Source organism: Camelus bactrianus, chromosome 12, assembly GCF_048773025.1.
Source record: "Camelus bactrianus isolate YW-2024 breed Bactrian camel chromosome 12, ASM4877302v1, whole genome shotgun sequence".
NCBI classification, from domain to species: Eukaryota; Metazoa; Chordata; class Mammalia; order Artiodactyla; family Camelidae; genus Camelus; species Camelus bactrianus.
Genome location: NC_133550.1, coordinates 67,881,331 through 67,899,829, shown reverse-complemented (window position 1 = coordinate 67,899,829; position 18,499 = coordinate 67,881,331). Strand labels below are relative to the sequence as shown.

At 56.2% G+C, this 18,499-nt stretch overlaps 1 protein-coding gene across 8 annotated transcripts in view; it reads right to left on the bottom strand.

The window, feature by feature from the left end:
- Nucleotides 1-18,499, bottom strand: part of TBC1D22A (TBC1 domain family member 22A) — a 242,138-nt gene that overhangs the window by 209,647 nt on the left and 13,992 nt on the right. For 6 of the 8 annotated variants that reach the window (XR_012511007.1, XM_074375771.1, XM_074375772.1 and 3 more), the window contains exons 2-4: nucleotides 13,534-13,590; nucleotides 12,389-12,729; nucleotides 10,045-10,227 (exon numbers count right to left, since the gene is read on the bottom strand). Coding sequence is in view for 7 of the 8 variants with exons in the window: in XM_074375771.1 (XP_074231872.1) it covers nucleotides 10,045-10,227; nucleotides 12,389-12,729; nucleotides 13,534-13,590 (581 nt within the window). In the remaining variant the exon portion in view is untranslated. The remainder of the gene's footprint in view (nucleotides 1-10,044; nucleotides 10,228-12,388; nucleotides 12,730-13,533; nucleotides 13,591-18,499) is intronic. The other 2 variants (XM_074375773.1, XM_074375777.1) reach the window with 1 other exon arrangement.

Here is an 18,499-nt window from a genome sequence, read left to right as displayed (position 1 = left end):
CCCCTCGCCTCCCTCGGCCTTTTCACCGGCCCCTACCCCCCACCTCTGGCAACCACCAGTCTGTTCTCAGCAACTACGCTCAGGCTCAGCTGTTTGTTTCCATTTTTACTTTGGATCCCACATGTAACTGAGATCGCACGGCATCTGCCTTTCCCTGCCTGATTTACGTCACCTAGCGTAATACCCTCAAGGGCCAACCAGGTTGTCACAAATGACAAGATCTCAATCTTCGTATGGTTGAGTAATATTCCTTTGTGTGTGTGCGCGCGTGTGTGCCCATGTGTGTGTATCCCGTTTTCTTTACCCGTTCATCCACTGGTGGACACTTAGGCTGTTTCCGTGTCTCGGCTACCGCAGGTAATGCCACTGTGAACGTGGAGGGATGCAGGTCTCTTTTCGAGTCAGTGTTTTCGTTTCCTTTGGATAAATCTCGTAAGTGGAACTGCTGGATCGTATGGTAGCTCGATTCTCATTAAGAATATTTTAGGGGGTGGGGGTCTAGCTCAGTGGTAGGGCATGTGCTTGGCACGCACAAGGTCCTGGGTTCAATCCTCAGTGCCTCTGATAAGAGGAAAAATAAAATAAATAAATAACAAAATAAAAATATGTTTCAAAAAAAGAAGACTATTTGAGGCAGCGCACAACACTGCGGACATGCTCAACACCACGGAATTGTACGGTTCAAAACGGTTAATTGTATGTCATGGGAACTTCACCTCAATTTTTTACAAGAGACTATTTCACTTGAAAACTTGATGCCTTTTATGCCATCTGAGGCTTGTGAATAAAGCGATGCCTGTGCACATGTGCTAACGCCGCCCACTCTCAGGCCCTCCGACACGGGAAAAGTGAGGAAAGGTGTGCTTGAGGCTAACGCGCTCCCATCTGTTTTCTAAGCAGAACAAGGGGTTGGGGGAGACAGCTACACGCACCTGCGTACAGAGCACCTGTGAAAGGAGGGAAGTCCAGGAGGGGGGCTGCTGGGCGGGGGCAGGAGGGAGGTGTGCCTGCCATTGTGTAAGTGAATCTTTTCAACTTTGGATAATGTAGTTTCTCCGGTTTAAAAAGGGAAAAACAAACTGGAAAACAAAAACTACACATAAACATTACCAGTTCCCATACTTTAAGTGCTCTCACCCCTCCCCCTCCTCCAGAATCTCAAGGAACGTTACTGAGTTTAGAGTACGTATTTGGAACACGATTAAATACGTCTAGATTTTGATTCAGCAAGTAAATTCAATGTTGATTTAGACAGATACACAATTTTAATAACGGTTTCAAGTAAAGATCATTTTCAAAACATTATGCAGTCACTCAAAATGATGGCTCTGAAGATCGCAGCAGCCAGGGAGAGGCGGACGGCATAGCAGCAGCAACTGGGAAGGGGTAACGCACGGCGCCTGTGTCCTCGCGGCCCCCGCGGGCGGGCAGGGAGGGAGGCGCGGCCCCGGCGCCAGGGCGCGCCCACCGCGCGGGCGCCGCCGCTGCTCCCGGAGCGGGATGCGGCAGCACCTTCACTCCCACCTGACAGATGAAGAAACCAATGCTCCAGGAAGTCTGGGGGTAAAAAAAACCTGCCAAGGTCATTCTGCCAGTAAATGGCAAAGCGTGCATGACCTATGAGGCCCCAGAGCACACAGTCTGTTTCCCACACTCCTCTGCCCCCCGAGATGCAGGCGTTAGGGGGCAGGGTGACTGGCTTTTCTATAATTTAGGTGTTCTTACTCCTAGAACCTACAACGACACTTAGGTTAAAACATGGGCTTAAAACGTATCTTAACTCTTTTTTTCTGGACAGCTTATCTTAGGAAAAAGAACGTCACTTTTTTAAGCATTTTAAGCAAACCTGAACTTCTCCCTTGGGACCGACTTGAACGCGGTCTAAGACCGCGCCAGGGAGCCCTCGGTCTGTGCTCCTGTCTCAAGAGCTGGCGCAAGACCAAGCCAAAGCCTCACCTGGCAGGACTTCGCTCCTCGCAAGCCCCGCACCTCCCTGCACAGCGCCCAGTGCTCCCCGATCCTGTAGCTCCCGCCCCGTGTCGCCCGCTCTGCGGAGGCTGAATTACTTCCCTCCCAGGCCTCGCGCTCCTCTTCATCAGGAAGGCCTTCCTTTGTCTTAGTCGGTCATGGACCAGGTAACCCTCTACCCTCAGTTTCCAGAACTGACCTTCTCATGTCCCAGCAGACTGAGAGTGCGGCGTGGTGTCAGATGAGTGGAGAACCCGGGGCCACAGCTACCGTGGGCAGGATCTCTGCAGGTCCTCCTCCTCCTCTGAGCCTCAGTTTCCCCATCTGCAGAATGGGGAGATGCTCCCGACTGCTGAGGGTCAAGGCTGAACTGAGGAGAGACTCTCCGAGGAAGACCTCTACAGACAGACGCCATCCACCCTGCAGAGCGTGGGGCAGGGACCAAGAGGGCTGTGTCTCATCAAGCAGGACAGCTGCCCCAGACTGGGGCTGTGCCCCCAAAACGCACGTGCTATCCCGACTCCCACAGTGATGGTGCTCGGAGGTGGGGCCTCAGGAGGTGCCTGGTCACGAGGTGGGGCCCTTGCGAGTGGGCCTGGCACCCTGAGCTCCCTTGCCCCTCCTGCCATGTGAGGACAGCAAGGAGGCTCGGTCTAGGAACCTGGAAGAGGGCCCTGACTGGGTACGGAGAGGAGCCTGCTGGGGCCTTGACCTTGGACTCAGCCTCCAGAGCCGCGAGACACGAATGCCAGTCGCAGCCACCCAGTCTCCAGCCTTCTGTCCCTGCAGCCTGAGCAGCCCCTGACAAGGGCGTCACCATGCCAGTGAGGCCCTCCCTCCCTTCCTACCCTGGGCACAGACACCCACAGCGCCTCGGAACAGCTCAGAGCGAAGTGGCCCGTGGGCCTCAGAGCCGTGCACGCACGACGGAGTCCCCGGCAAGGGCTCCGAGGGCCACGCTGCCTGCGGCCTGGTCACCCACCATTCTGGACGGCGTCTGTGCGCACCTGCACCCCAACACCCCAAGAGCTTTCAAGTCACGCTTTCCAATGACCACAGTGTCAAGCTGAACAGGCCCGCAAGGCGACAAGCAGAGTGCCCACTCACCCCCAGAGCAGCGTGGCCCAGACTCCCGCTGCCCCTGGAAGCCCTCAGTCCCTGCTCCCTCGTGGCCCCAGGGCGTGTGGAGGACCCCTGCTCCTCCTGAGACGGTTTACCATCTCCTGACCCGCCACCACCAGTGTCCCCGCTCATCAACTCCATGTGCTTTTTCACCACACAGGCCCCCATCCCCAGGGCGCTGCAGAGCAGGGGTCCAGGACGTGTGAACCCAGGGCCCCACGTTGGCTTCCCCAGCCCCTGTACCTGCACACATGACGGCTGTCTCCCTCCCAGGAAGGGATGATGACAGGCCCTTCAGGGCCACAGAGGGCCCGGGAGTGACGAGGCCAAACGGCGCCGACCTCTTTCCTCCCCCTTGTTCCTGCTTCTCGTCTCTAACACGCTCCTCGTCCTTCCTACTCATAAGTGCCAGACAGACAGACGGACAGACACAGGAAGGCAACCTGGCAAAGGGAGCTTGGAAGGAAAAGTGCCACAGCGAGTCGGGGCTCTGTCTGTGGAAAACCCAGAGTGACAGGGACCAGGAGGACGGAAGCCGGAGAGGACAGCCGCCGTGCCGCGGCCTCTCTGAGAGGCTTCTCGGGGGCTCCGTGCGTTTCCACGTAACTGATGCACAGCAAGCACCCAGTCGAAGCTCGCCATCATCACCAACATCACTGCCACCACCATCACCACCACCAAGGCCACCGCCACTGCCGCCCCAAAGCCCCTGACCTGATCCTAGAGAAGTCAAACAGTCCTGCGGCTGCGTTCCCCGCCCTCCGCCACGCCCACAGCGGCTGCCAGCTGCTCACCGCCTCTTCCAGCTTCCCTCCTGGAAGACACCCTCTTCTCTCTAGCTTCACGGGCAAGTTTAGAAGATGTTGTTTCCAGAATGCACCAGACAGGGTCTGTCGTCACAGAGCCCACCGGGAGCCTAGGAAAACGCAATACCCATGTGTCTGGGAGGGGCCTGGAAAACGAAAAGCGTCCTGTTTGCTCAGCAGCTCTCAGAAGGCCGACCCCTGGAGCAAGGGGGACTCCCAGCCCTCATTACCAAACCCAGTTCCACAAGCACCTACCCCAAATCTGGGTGGCAAGGACTGCCTCTGCTCTGCCCACTCCAGACCCAGGTGTGACCTCCTGCCACAGACACTCCCCTCTCCCCACCCGGGCTCCCGTCACCCCGTCCTCAGGCCGTGGATGACAGCTCACCGTTACAACCCAAGCCCCCAGAAGGTTAAAGTCATAACCACATCTCCCTAAGGCAACACATTTTCACATCCTTTCTCAGCTCAGCTCCATGTATCAGGGTGTGTGGTCGTTCTTTGTCTTTTTCTTTTTATTAACAGGTTCCAAGAAGCTTAAGTGGTCTTTAAACAAAAATACTATTTTCTTTGCAGTTTGCAGGACTAGACACCTGGCTATGTTTTGGTTTGTAGCCCTTTGGAGTCTCAGCTACACTTTGGGGAAAAAACAGGACACAAGAGGGCTCATTCTGAAAGCCATGCCTTTGACTATGAAAAGTCAGAGTTCACTCACCCATCCCCTCCGCACCCAAGACTGTGGATACAGTTCAACACAGCTCAGACATTTCCTGGGTCTCCACTGCGGGGTCGGGACAGGGCCAGACTCCAGCCGCGGGTTAAATAACGCAATGTAAGGACAGTCCCTGACCTCGAGGAGTCGGAGATCTGGTGAGGTGACAGGCATACACACGCCTACCTGGGTGGCGCACACAGCGGCCATCTACTCGGTATCCGTCCCCTCCCTTGTCCCCGGCACCAGAACCCCAGTCCAAAGTGCCGATGGCCAAGCCCACGAGACCCCTACTTCTCAGCGCCCCTGCAGCCAGGGGCGGCCACGTGAGCCAGCTCTGGCCACACGCTGCTCTCCTGCTAAGAATACAGACATTGTGGGGACTGCCCTTCCCCTCGGCAAGGGTGGTGATCGCCATCTTGTGGCCACAAGCTCAGGTCCTTGATGGGGTCGCTGCGAGAACGCCAACAGGACACCTTGCTGAGGAACATAGAGCCCTACTGTCCAAAAGCCCTGGGTCTGGTTTCCTGTTACCCGCGAGCAACACAAACCCTAACCGACACCCCCGCACACAGAATAGCCCACATCAGCCAGAGGGCCAGGCAGGCCGTGGCCACTAAGGGGACGGTGCGGCGGGAGAGAGAAGCTGGATGACATCCACCGGCAGCTCCTGGGAGCACGCCCCACGCAGCGTCCCGGTCCCCGGGCACTGAACACGCAGAAGAGTGGTCCACAGCGCGGCCCGTGAGGAACTCCAGGTCCTGGCGTGAGAGGGACACGACCCGGAGACCTGGGGACCGCGGGAGGTAACGGAGGCTGAGTCACTGCACACAGGGCCGCAGAGCGAGGAGCAGCCGCTCACACCCGCTTCCCCGCCCTCAGCCTCAGAGACAGAAGACAGACCACGGGCTCTCGGTCATGCAGCTGCTTTTTCAACGTCCTGATTCACAAAAGAAATCATTAGAGCAAAAAGACAAACAGGTAACAGACTGATTTTTAAAACTACTCCTTTAAACCTGTATAGCCGACTTAACATTTTTTAACATTTGCTTGTAAGGTTATACACAGAAAATCATCATCCATGAGACGCTTATCTGAAAGGACACTGAGAGGCTTCCTAATTAAACTGAATATTTGTTCAACCACAGACAGTAAATGAAATACTTAACTTTCACCACATCGTACCCACTTTGCTTTATTTTAAGCTGAATGATACCACGTGTAGTTCAAAAGTCACATCTCGTAATGAAAACGCCACCTAAGAGGATGCTGGCGGTGACAGCGCGAGGAAGTCAGGAGCCGCCGTGTTTCCCCGCAGGGCTCACCCGCCGTCCGGGGCCCGGGGACGACACAAACTCAGGGGCCCCTGCTGCTGGGGCTCTGGGGGGCGGCGAGCAGCGGGCAGAGAGAAGAGGAGGGCACTGAGGCGGCGGCCTTGTGACCGGGGCAGCTTGGTGTGTGTGGGTCTCACGATCTTTTCTGCATCCCCCTTCAGTAACAGTTCATGAGGGGTGATCACAAACACCCCATAGCGGGCGCTCGACGCAGAGGGAAAGGCCGAGCAGAGCCCCCTCCTCCCAGGGGACGCAGCAGCCCTCCGGGTGCCAACTCCGGCTCTGAGCCGTGGGCAGGAACCGCAGGGCCTGGGCCGAGGCTGCCGGGCCGGTGGGTGGCAGCTGCAGGGGGACCTGGGTGCTGGCAGGCCCTCTGCCCGGACCTGCGGGAGCAGGAGCGCCCTCCTGGCCGCCACGTGCCAGAAGCCACCCCCCGCTGGCCCCTGCCTGCCACCCACACTAATGAGGAAGGGGAACGGCCGAGGCTGCTGGTGACCTGGTGGGCGCCCGGCCCTGCCCTCACCGTGAGGCCACAGGGTCACCTCTGGAGCCGGAGACTCGCCCTCCCCGGCTGAGAACAGGAGCCGGCTGCTACCGGGCACGGCCGGCCAGTGCATCTGGGTTAGGGGACAGCGCACACACAGATAAACGCACACAAAGTGCGGTGCCCAGCACAGAGCAAGGGTCCCAACAGCAGGTGTGCGATTGCCTGGGGACGCCGCTTTCCCGGCTCCGCTCCGTGAGCACCGGACTTTGTTTCCCACTGAAACGACATATTTTTGGGGTGTGCTCTGGTTTGTGTCCACCAGCTGTCCCTGCGTCTGCAGCCCCTGGGCTCCAGCAGTCACACAGTCCTGGTGTTCCTCCCTCTTCGGGCCACCCAGTTTCAAGTCTACCAGCCGCCACCCCCCAGCCTGCCCTGCACCCCTCTCAGTCTATCACCCAAGTGTACCCCCCTCCCACCCCTCCGCCTCTGCACTCCCAAGGGCTACCCAGGACTGTGCCTCGGCCTAAGGCCACTGGCGACGCCAGCCCGCAGAGAAGTCAGCAACCACATATGGATGCTCAGATTCACACTTACTCCCCTGCTTCCCAACTTCCCAGAGCCTTCACGCCACTGCGCTCAGAGTAAAAGCTGAGGGCCTCCCGCTGGCCGCCTCCGCCAAGGACCTGCCCTTCCCACTGCGCTGGCTCCGGCCCCTCCACACCAGGCCCTGTTCACTCCAGAAGCCCTGTCGCCCAGCAGGACCTCTGCACCACTGGCCCGTCTGCCGGGGTCGTTCCTCCCATCTTCAGGCCGGCCTTCGTGCTGACCGTGCCCCGATCACAGAATCCTTGCTGAGCACTCAGGCTGTGGCGGCGTCGGCCTCCGCCCTCAGCACGTCTTCTCCTCCACGGGCACCTGCCACCTCCTGCCAGCTCCCAGAGGACGGACTGCACGCGTCGTCTGTCCCCACACCAAACATCAGCTCCTGAGGGTAGGGACCCCGGGGTCTGGTTCCCTGTTTGTCCCCAGCGCCCACCCCCACAGCAGGTGCTCAATGAATACTGGTCAAATGAAGAACTCCATGGGGTCCTCATGGAAATGACCTCCAAGGTCACCCGGACCCCGCAGGGCAAGCCCCGCCCCCTTGTGGCTGATGAGACAGGAGGCTGAGTCACCTCCCACGTGGGCTCCCCCTCCTGCCACCACGGGACCCTGCAGGGCGGTCCCCCAGCCCCAGGCCCAGAAGGCACTGAAGGCAAACCCTCAGTCCTGGGCGAACACCTCTGCACCACCCCCTTTCCTCCCCACGGCCACCGCTCCACCCAGGGGCCCAGGTGCTCACGGGGAACCGGGCTGTGCCCGTGCCCCTGGCCTTGCTCCCTCAGCGCTCGCATCTGAGTGTCCGGTGCCAGGACCGCCCATCACACACCAGATGACCTTGGGGCCCCGCTGCTGTGAGCGGTCACCCCGCAGGCCTCAGGACATGCACGTTTGCATGCGGCCAGCTCACACAGATGCACATGATAGAAATGAAAGCCTCCAAGCATCATTTTCTTTACTTTGAAGCAGCAGCCTTTGTACGAGTGAATATTGAGTGGATGCTAAGAGCAGAATGAGCTGTTAAGTTCTATTTGCTACTTTCATCCCTGGGCTCGTAACACAGCACGCGCTACACAGAGAAACAGCTCGGACGGACGGAGTGACATTCAGCAGGCGGAATCGTTTCTGGGGCACTTCCCACGTCAGGATTTGCTTCTCCAACATGGGCAAATATTTGCCACTTACGTCCCGTGAATGCAATACAGTCCTCTGTCCTCCGGAGCTACCTTAAATGCCTACGAACACAGGCAATTCACTGGCTGTGTTTCTCCTGCCACTAAATACAAATCCAGTCCTTGTTTCACTGTGAAAGCTTTGGTTTTAGCTTTTGGTGTTAGATTTGATATTTAAGTAGAATTCTGAAGAAAGGAAAAAACCCATAATCCCACAACCTAACACGAGAAGGACTTCTGCATGTCAGCCTTTCAGTCTGTCCATACGTGCTCGCGTTTCCCCGCAAGTCTTGAAAGCTTGATTTTTAAGTGTAATTTTAATGAGAAGGCAAATCAATCGAGTGAGTTCCCGCCAAAAACACCCGCCGGAACCGCATCAGGAGGAATGTGGAACAAGCCACTCCAAGGGCCGCCCTCCTCAGAGGGCGCGACTCGAGCTCCAGCTCCCGGAGACGGGACGGCCGCCGGTCCTGCGGGGATGCTGGGCCGGGAGGGGGGCACACAGGAGGGTTTGGGAAGGCGGGCAGCGCGTTAGCTGACGGTGCCCTGTCGACGTAGACTTCCTGACTTTGACAGCCAAACTGTGATGATTTGGAGAGGACAGCTTTGTTCTCAAGAAGTAAGGAAGTTCTGAGGAGCAGAGGGACATGACCTCTCCAGCTGACTCCAATGGTTCAGGAAAAACACGAATCCACGTCAGCGCGTGCATACACATACACACACACACACACACACACACACACATACACAACAAAATGGGGCAAAATGTAAACAACTGGCGAATCCAGGTAAACAGTCTATGGGAGACCCTGGTACTGTTCTGGTGGCTTTTCTGTAAATTTGAAATGATGTCAAAATTAAAAGTTGCACACAACCTGTGGCCGGGCCATGTGTGGGAGGAGACACTGGACCCACGCGCTGGAGGTGCAGGGGAGCCGGGGAAGGGGCAGGGCTTGTTCTCCCTGCACGCCCTTCTGTGCCATGGACTGTGTAACCTGCACGAGCGCCAAGAACCTCCAGGGCGCCTCCTCCAGCCTCAGGAACCAGGCCGGCTTCAGCTTCCCAGGTTCAGCCCGGCCCGGCCGCCTCCATCCGTGAGCCTCATGCGCCACCTGCTGGCCACGCAGGGCACCGCCTACCCGGGCCCCAGCCCTCTGAGCGCAGCTGAGTGACCTCAGGACCAGGCCACCTGCATCCCCTGAAAGCCCCAACTCCAGCAAAATGAGGAGCACTCAGCAAAGAGGAGACACAGAAATGAAAGGACACAGATCTGGGTGGAATTCCAGCAGCACCTGAAAGCAAGCACGGGCCTCAGAGCCTGGCTGCAGAGCACCCACAAGGGGACCATGCCCCCCGAGAACCACGCTGGCGACCGTCCCGGCCCCTGCTGGCCCCTCCGCCCAGGCCATGCCGTGGCCCCTGCCCCCTGCAGTGCTCAGACTCCACGCCAACCCACAGCCCCAGCAGGAAGGTGCAAAGTCCACAGTGGTCAGGGTCCCCGATGCCCACTAGCCCCACGAGCAGCATGGACAGTGAGGACAAGCCCCCGGCCAGCCCGCAGGGCTGCAGAGAGTACGACTGGGGAGTGAGGGGAAAACGAGCAGAAAGTGCTTATCAAACTGCATCGGGAGCACAATTATGAACGCATCGGAAGTCAACCTTCAGGACAGACGGCACTCAACATAGTGACTTGGTGGCATGAAACACCACAGACTGGCCTCTTAGGAGCTAAGTCACACGGGAAACACATGCATTAAATGACAGCAGATGGGGCCTGGCAGGCCGGACCCCCCTGAGACAAGGCGCGCGGCACACGGCGCGCGGCCTCCCCATGGGGACTCACCGAGGTCTGTGTGGGGCCCGGCCAGGAGCTGCCTGAACTTGTCCAGCCGCGACGCCTCTCTCTCACTCAAGGCTGCACCACCGCCGCTGCAGGTGCCGGGCTCGGCCGCCCCTCCCAGCGCGCCGCTGGCCGAGTGGGGAAGGGACTGGGACCGCTGCAGAGGGACGGTGTCGCTGGCGCTTCCTGCAGAGGGAGGCAAGGACAGACGTGAGGCCTCCTGGACGCCCCGCACCTCACTCCCCACTAAGGAGGCCTCACACTTGCTGCGCTGCCCTCCCCTGGTGGATGCATGATGGCCCCTCCCTCCATTGCCGAGCAGCACGGACCTGAGGGAGAACGCGGGACCAGCTGAGGGAGCTGCCCCAACGACCAACAGGCCCAGAGGCCTGGGGACTGAAAACAGGCCCGCGCTCTGCCTGCTCCTCAGCTCCTGGGTCAGCTCCCCGCAGCAGGGGCTCACCCTCAGCTCTGTGCATTTTAGGGCTGCAAGGTTCTGGGTGGGGGGAGTCGGGGACACGCTGGGCACTGAGGATGCACCCCCTGCCCCAGCCCACCCCATGCCTATAGCACACACCCTGCCCTAGACATGGCAATCAAAATGTACCCAGCCACGGCCACATGGCCCCTGGGGCTGAGAAACCGCGCTCTAGGCCGACGAGGCCAGTGCTAAGAGCAGGGCCTCTGGGGTCTGGCGCCCTGGGCGTGAGGCGCGGCCCCGGGAAAGCTCCGCACTGCCCCGCCCCTCACCCGCACACAGTTGCCAGGCCTGCGCAGACTGTAACGAGTTCATGAACCCCAAGGTCTTGCTAGGGTACTGGCCAACACAGAGAGTGATCGACAAATGCTAACCATTAGTATTATAAATGCAGGACTCACGAGGCTTGCCTGGAAAGCAGGCAAAGGAAAGGGGGCCACCTCCCAGGCAGGCGTGGGCAGGAGGCTCCTCCCCTGGCACAAGCTGCGGGGAGCGTCCTTCACTGGGCCCTCACGGGAGGAGGCCGTCCCAGGGTGACATGCCAAGGCTCCCATCCTGGCTGGATGCCACCCAGTCTTGCCTCCGGTCAGGGCCCCCCCATACACCACACACCACAGACTGAATGTTGTGTGTCCCCCCCACATGCATACGCTGAGGCCCTACCCCCACCACGGGATGGCATCAGGAGGGCCTGGGGGAGGTGATTGGAGGTCAGGAGGGTGGAGCCCTTGCAAATGGGATCGGCGCCCTTACAGGAGCCACGAGACAGCTTCCTCACCCTCAGCTCTCCACCACCTGAGGCTATGATGAGACAGTGGCCATCTGCAACCCAGGAGAGCACCCCCAGAACCCAACCCTGCCAGCACCCTGACTTCGGACTTCCAGCCTCCAGACTGTGAGACAAATTTCTGACCACTCTCAGCCAAGAGGACCCCCCACCTCCAGGCATGCGCCGACCACCGCCAGAAACTGCCCAGCGGCCTGAGCAGCCGCCTCTGTGCCTCGCAGGCTGTGGCATCAGCAAAGCCCACCAGCAGCTGGAACCCAGGGTGCCTGGGGACGCCGAGTCACAGGGGCCGAGCGCACCGGGCCGGGTACGCAGGAGGCAGTCGGCGTGCCTGTCACTAGTCACGGAAATTTCCATCAACTGTAAAAGCCCTACCTGGACCTCCTTCCATTTTTAAGCTCAAATACTTTAAAGTTCACCCCATTGAAAAAAAAAGTTTAGATTCCAACACAAAAACTGATCAAATGAAATAATTCATAGGAGTCTCACCTAAGAAGACTGTGACATTTTAGAAGTTAATTCCTGGAAAGTTTTTGAAATCCAGCAATTTCTAGCTTTTGAAAACTGGACCTAAGTACGAAACCTAGTTCTGCATCCACCGGGGAGGGGGCAATCTGAGGCCATGACGACGACCTCGCTCTCTTATCTGACGTGAGGGGAGGGCGCCCTAAGCCCTAGAAGACCTTGGGTCTGAACCCGGCAATTCCAGAGAGAGGCCCCCGCCCCTCCTGACCCTGAGCCCGTGTGTGTCCCTGGAGGGAATCACCAGAAGCGGCCCGAGGAGGCTGAGCCCCTGAACATGCGGCTGGCCCGGCCCCTCCACTGGAACATCCCCCTGGAGCAGCCAGGGTATCCTCAGAAGGGCAGGGTCCCCCAAGCAGCCCACAAAAGCTCCACCTGCCACTCCATCTGGAGGGGAGACGCACTTAGCTCGGGGGGCACAGAGAGAGGGTGCAGGGCCCACGCCACTGTGATCTGAGAGCCTCAGAGGGCAGGGACTCCTGTTCGTCCCCACCCCACAGTGAGAGGCCTCCAGCTCCTCCGTCTGCCAGAAACACAGAGTCCCAGCAGCCCCCTCCCACCTGTGGGACAGGATGTGTGGCTCTCGCTGACGGACTTCACCAGCCGGAGGTCACCACTCGAGGCTGGGGGAGACTCCGTGGAAGGCTGGGGCCGGAGCTCGGGCCCCGGGGCCTCAGGCAGCCTGGGGCGCCCCTGGCGCTGGCTGTGGTCGCGCAGCACGCGGCGGGCCGTCTCCATGACCACGGCGGAGCCCAGGCTCCCCGCCGCCAGCGCCAGGAGCTCGTCCTCGTCCTCGCCGGCATCCCAGGCATCGCTGGTGTTGCTCTCAAACTCCTGGAAGGTGCTGACTCTCTTGGCCTTCAGCGGTGTGGTGGGCACCTTGGGTGCAGCCTTGAGCACACTGCAAAGCAAAGGCAGCCTTTACTGGTGTCCTGGGGGTGGAGAAGGGTCCCCCCAAGACCGTCAGAGAGGAACCCTGGATGAGAGCTGAGGGTGAGGTCAAAGCGCAGACACAACCCAGAGACCTCCAACAGAGCCCGGACAGAGTTCACGAACGGCCGTGGCCGGAAGGGAGGAGAGATTTGGGGGAGGGTCCCGCTGGGAGTCTCTGCCCTGCAGACGGTGCAGCACCGCACTATGAGGGTGCAGCACCACACTATGAGGGTGCTCATACCCAACCCCCAGCCTCGTGTTATGGGAGCCCCCAAACCCCCGCTCTCAGCCCGACACCTCCGCAGACCTCCCCAGGCAGCAGCTGGGGGTCGGGGAGAGGCTGTTCACAGCAACAGGCCCCTGGCAGGTAGGTCTGGATACAGTACAATTCCAGGCTCCCCCACGGCAGGACGACCCTCGACACTGACCCCACCACAGTCGGAGACTCATCCAACAGGCGCGGTCCTGAGGGGCCCATGCATCCCCTCGCCCACCTCTGGGGGAAGAGCCCAGGCAGGGGGCAGAGCCAGCGGAGGGCGCTGCATGGGGGGCGCAGCAGAGAGCAAGGCAAGTCAAGTGGCCGCCGGCAGAGCCAGGCCCTGCGTCCAGCCTGGGGCACCACTCCCCCACACAGGCTCCCATTCTGGGACATGTCTGCTGAACGGAAGGCCACGTGCCTCCCCCGCAGGAGTCCCAGGGAGCTGGAGGGCCACCGCAGCCCCCCCCAGAACAAGCCTGGGGACAGCCTGGCGAGAGGTGGGCCATCACTTACGTGCCGTGGAGCAGGGGGTCAAAGGGGGGGTGCTGGGCGCCGTATACGTGCTGGATGCTGCTCGGAGAGAAAGAGAAGACAATTAGCCTCTCCGCAGCTCTCCCGGGACCCCCACTCACTCCGGGAGGCGACCAGCTCCTCAGAACCCACACCTCAGGGAGCAACTCGGGCCACTGTGGGGCCCAGGGGCCCATCTGGAAAGGCAGAGGGGCGCCATCCAAGCCCACATCCCAAACAAGCAGGGCATTCAGCCTCCCTGCAGCTGGGCCCAGTGCAGGGACTCACGGCTCTGACAGCCTCCCCACAGAGCCTCGGGCACCGACTAGGGACAGGCTGCGGGGAGCGGCCCCGCCTCTGTGAGGTGCCCACAGCCTCTGCTCTAGGACCACGGGTCACAGGCAGGACTGAAAGACTGACAATGAAATGCCCATCTGGGAATTCTCACCTGGTCGCATTCTGTCTGAAGATAGACTACAGAATTATGAAAAGGTAAATAAATATGTATGTATATGTATAGGTATATGTATATGTACGTGTATATATACACACACATATATATTTTTTTTAAGACTTGATGGTTTCATTGTGAAAGTCCGTGTTCATCAGAGTACATTTGGGAACTAGATGGAAACAAAATAACCCGCGTGACAGACACCCAGGACTGTCAACTGAGCAACCCCACCGCCCCGCCCCTCCCCACCACCAGCCACGTGGTCACATGACCCGGAGCAGGCCAGTCTGAAATAAACGAGGATCTTCTGGGCCTAAGAGATGGAGAAAGGCTGGCCCAGCACAGCCCTGGCCCTGAGCTTTCCCCGTCATCCTGCCTGGAGCGCAGGCAGGAGACCGAGAGGCCCCTCAGCCATCCGCCATCAGGAGAAATGAGCATGAGAAATAAAGCCTCCCACGGGGGATGGCAGGGTCAGGAGATGGGGACGGGGCCAGGTCTCCAGTGGCTTTAGGGGCCGCCAGCCCAAGCTGGACTACCTCCCTCAGACTTCCATTTACAGGAAATAAACAAACCCCTGCTTGTGTAAGCCACCAGCGGTCAGTCCCGATGCAGTCCACGTGGAACAGACAACCACTGTAACACTCTAATGCAGAATCTTGTAGGGTGAGTGTGTGTAAAGATAAACACAGACGGAGAGCAAAATAAACAGAAAACAGAAAACCGCAGACACAGAGCTGTTAGTATAGAGATGAATGTCTTCTTAGCTTCTTAAAACAGAATGAAACTGACCTTGTTTACCTAGTAACACGTCATGACTACCTTCCCATATTACTGCACTTCAATTTACTTAGACGCATTTATTGACTTTACACATACTGTGTGATATACACAAAAAAATACATGCAGTTAACATACATTTTAAAACAATAATGAGGACACAGGCGATTTCCCTGTACATTTCTCTGCAACTCCTGAAATCTATAACTATTTCCGAGTTTCAAAAGTTCTTAAAAATCACATGTGATGAGTACCAGTTACCTCACTGAGGTGGGAAGCCCCATGAAAAAAACTGGCAGGACCCCCAAGCAGGGACACTACTTTCCCACCAGTGCCATCCGGTTCCCTGACCCAGTGGCATTATCTTGCTTTTTGCTTCTGTAAAACGGCTTGCTTCTAGGAGAACGGAACTTACCCCTAAGAATCTATTGGTTCCTAAAGCTCACTCCTGATTGGTCCATTTCTAACACCTCATTTCCATAAAGCTTACTCCTGATTGGTCCATTTCTAACACCTCATTTCCATAAAGCTTACTCCTGATTGGTCCATTTCAATCACTCCTGACTGGTCCATTTGTTATACCTTATTTGCATATGATGTTGCAAAATGTTGCAAAGTCTAGACTGGTAGCCTATAAACGCCTATGTAAACCCACAGACAGAGTCCAGAGCTTGGAGTGTTAACTTCTCTGGGCCCGCCAGCATAGTAAACCTGAGTTCTCCACCCTCCAAGTGCTGCCTAGTCTCTTGCCCGGATCCAGGTTGCTGTCACACCGAGCTGTCACACTGAGCTGTCACACTGAGCTGTAACACACTTGGCTGCAACATCATCACTGCCTGTGACATCCCCCTGGACAACTTCACCTCTAACTTCACAGTGTCCCACCAGATGGTGACACCGTAATTCGTTTAACCAACATTGACTGTGAGACATTTAACTTGTTTAAAGTTGTTTGTGATGATGAAAACAGCAATCAACTTCTCTGGGGACAACACTGTCACACATGTGAGGACTTCTTGAGGATAATGTCCTAGAACACCTGGGACATGAAGAATGCAGGTACAGAGGCCGTCGGCTCACAGAGCTGACCCTGGAGCCCATGGCACGGGGGTGCCGACTGCCCCGCACTAGAAAATCTGAGTGCCACTTCTAGTCGGCCCTCCACATCCACAGCTCTCCACAACTGCAGCTCCCCATCCACAGATGGCACAGGACTCTAGTATTTACCACTGAAAAGCACGCACACATAAGCGGCCCCATGCCATTCAAACCCATGGACAGACCACGTGTCACTGTGACATGACAGGTGATGAGGACAGGACCGCTGCATGGCCCATGGGGAGGGACGCTGGGCAGGTCTGGGTGGGGAGCTTCCGCCAAAGGCATGAACCCACAGGAGGGGGAAGGGACAACACCATGCCCACCCTGCTATGCCCACCCCACCGTGCACCCACCGCTCAGCCTCCACCTCTCCTCGCAGCCTCCAAATCTGCTCCCAACCCCTGCTTGTCCTTCAGCGTGAAATCCCACAGACAATAAAACACAGAACGTCACAGTTGGAGTTATCAGAGACCTAGATCTGAGTTATTCTAAACTCAGGGTGTTCACTCCTTCCATCTGCACAACCCAACAGGCAGACACGATGAGCCCTGCGGTGAGGATGGAGACGCTGACGGACAGGGAGCTTAAGGGGCCTGTCTGAGGTCACAGCCGGCTGGCAGGTTGCAAGGCCAGCTTAATGGCACAAAGACCATGAGAAATACCCACACAAACACCACAGAGTGATTCTGGGCCCATCGAATGCTATCACTTTGTCATACAAGAGAGTTGAAACCCTACCAACCTGAATCTGACATTTGTAATTCTTATCTAAGTGTTTACTCTTTCACTGAAGACTCTGGATCTCTAGGCAACATATGATATTATTCTGCCCATTTGTAAAGTTTGTGTTATCATTATATACGTATCTTTATATATCTTCCTGCAACTTTACTTTCTCTCAAGGTGCCTTTCACGTGTCCGTGTTGGTACATGCAGCCCCAGTTTTGTTGTCCTGTGAGGTTTCATCTGTGTGTGAAGAGGGCTGTTTTAGCAGTAAACCAACTTTCCAAAAGAATTTTTACCTAGAAACACAGCAGAGGCAGAAGCAGCAGAGCTGTCCTGTAAAGGGGAGAGGGGCAGGAGCCTGCCCACTTCCCAGCTCATTCTATGAGGCCATTCTTTGGTATCCTGATACCAAAACCAAAAAGGACATCACAAGAGAAGAAAACTACAGACCAACATCTCATAAACACACCCACAAAGTCCTCAACAAAATACTAGCAAACCAAATCCAGCAACACAAAAAAAGGACTACACACCTTAACCAAGTGGGATTTATCCAAGGAATGCAAGGTTGGCTAAATAACCAAAAAATCCCAATAGGGAAAGGACAAAACTACAGGATGGCTTCAATAGTTGCAGAAAAAGCCCTTGACAAAATTCAGCACTTCCTTTCATAATAAAAATGCTCAAGAAACTGGAAATAGAAGGAAATGTCCTTATCCTAATAAGGACATCTACAAAAAACCCATCGCTAACACCATACTTGAGGTGAAAGACTAAAGGTCTTCCCTGAGATCAGGAACAAGACAAGCACGCCCACTCTCACCATTTTTACCCAGTGTCGTACTGAGGTGCCAGGCAGGGCAATTAAGCAAGGGTGAGAAATAAACGGCACCCCTGTCAGAAAGGAAGAAGTAAAACTATCTAATGTGACGGTATACTTTTATACAGAAAATACTAAGGAAGCCACTAAAAAAGGGTAAGAGCTAAAAGCAAACTCAGCAAGGTTTTAAGACACAAGATTTGTATTTGATCATAAAAATATCTGTGGCATTTCTAAACACTTTCAATGAACAATCCAGAAATGAAGTTAAGAAAACAATTCCACTTATAATAGCACCAAAAAGAATGATACGTTTAGGAACAGATTAAGAAAAGACGTATAAAAATGATACTCTGAAAACTAAAAACTACTGTTGAAAGAAATTAAAGAAAGCCTAAATCGATGGAAAGATACTCATGTTTGTGTATTAGAAGACTTAACATTGTTAAGACTCCCCAAATTCAGTACAGAGTCAACGCAATCCCTCCCCAAACACCACCCAGCTTCTGTGCAGAAAACTGGAAAGATGACCCTGAAATTCATACGGGAACGCAAGGGGCCCAGGAGGACCAGGTTAAGACAATCTTGAAAAAGAATAAAGTTGGGGGACTCACACCAACAGATTTCAAAACTCACTAAAAGATTCAGTAATCAGGTCCGTATGGTACTGGCGTCAGGATCAACACAGAGATCGATGGAACAGAACTGAGAGTCCAGAGTCCACACATTTACAGTCAGTCGATTTTCTATAAGGGCACCAACACCCTTCAATGGAGAAAGAACTGTTTTTCAGTAAATGGTGCTGGGACAACGAGATATCCACGTGCAAAAGAATAAAGCTGCAGCCTACTCAGCCTTAAAAAAGAATGGTATTTTTTGTCATTTGCAACAACCTGGATGGACCTGGAGGGCATTAAGCTTAGTGAAATAAGTCAGGCAGAGAAAGACAAATACTGCATTTGTCAAATACAGGCTGGTCCCAGCAAAGCCAGCACCAACTGCTACACATGTGAGCAACTCGGCCGTCCTCTGATCTCGGCCCCAGCCTTCAAGACTTCCCAGGGACACCCATGAACTTTCTTTTTCTTTCT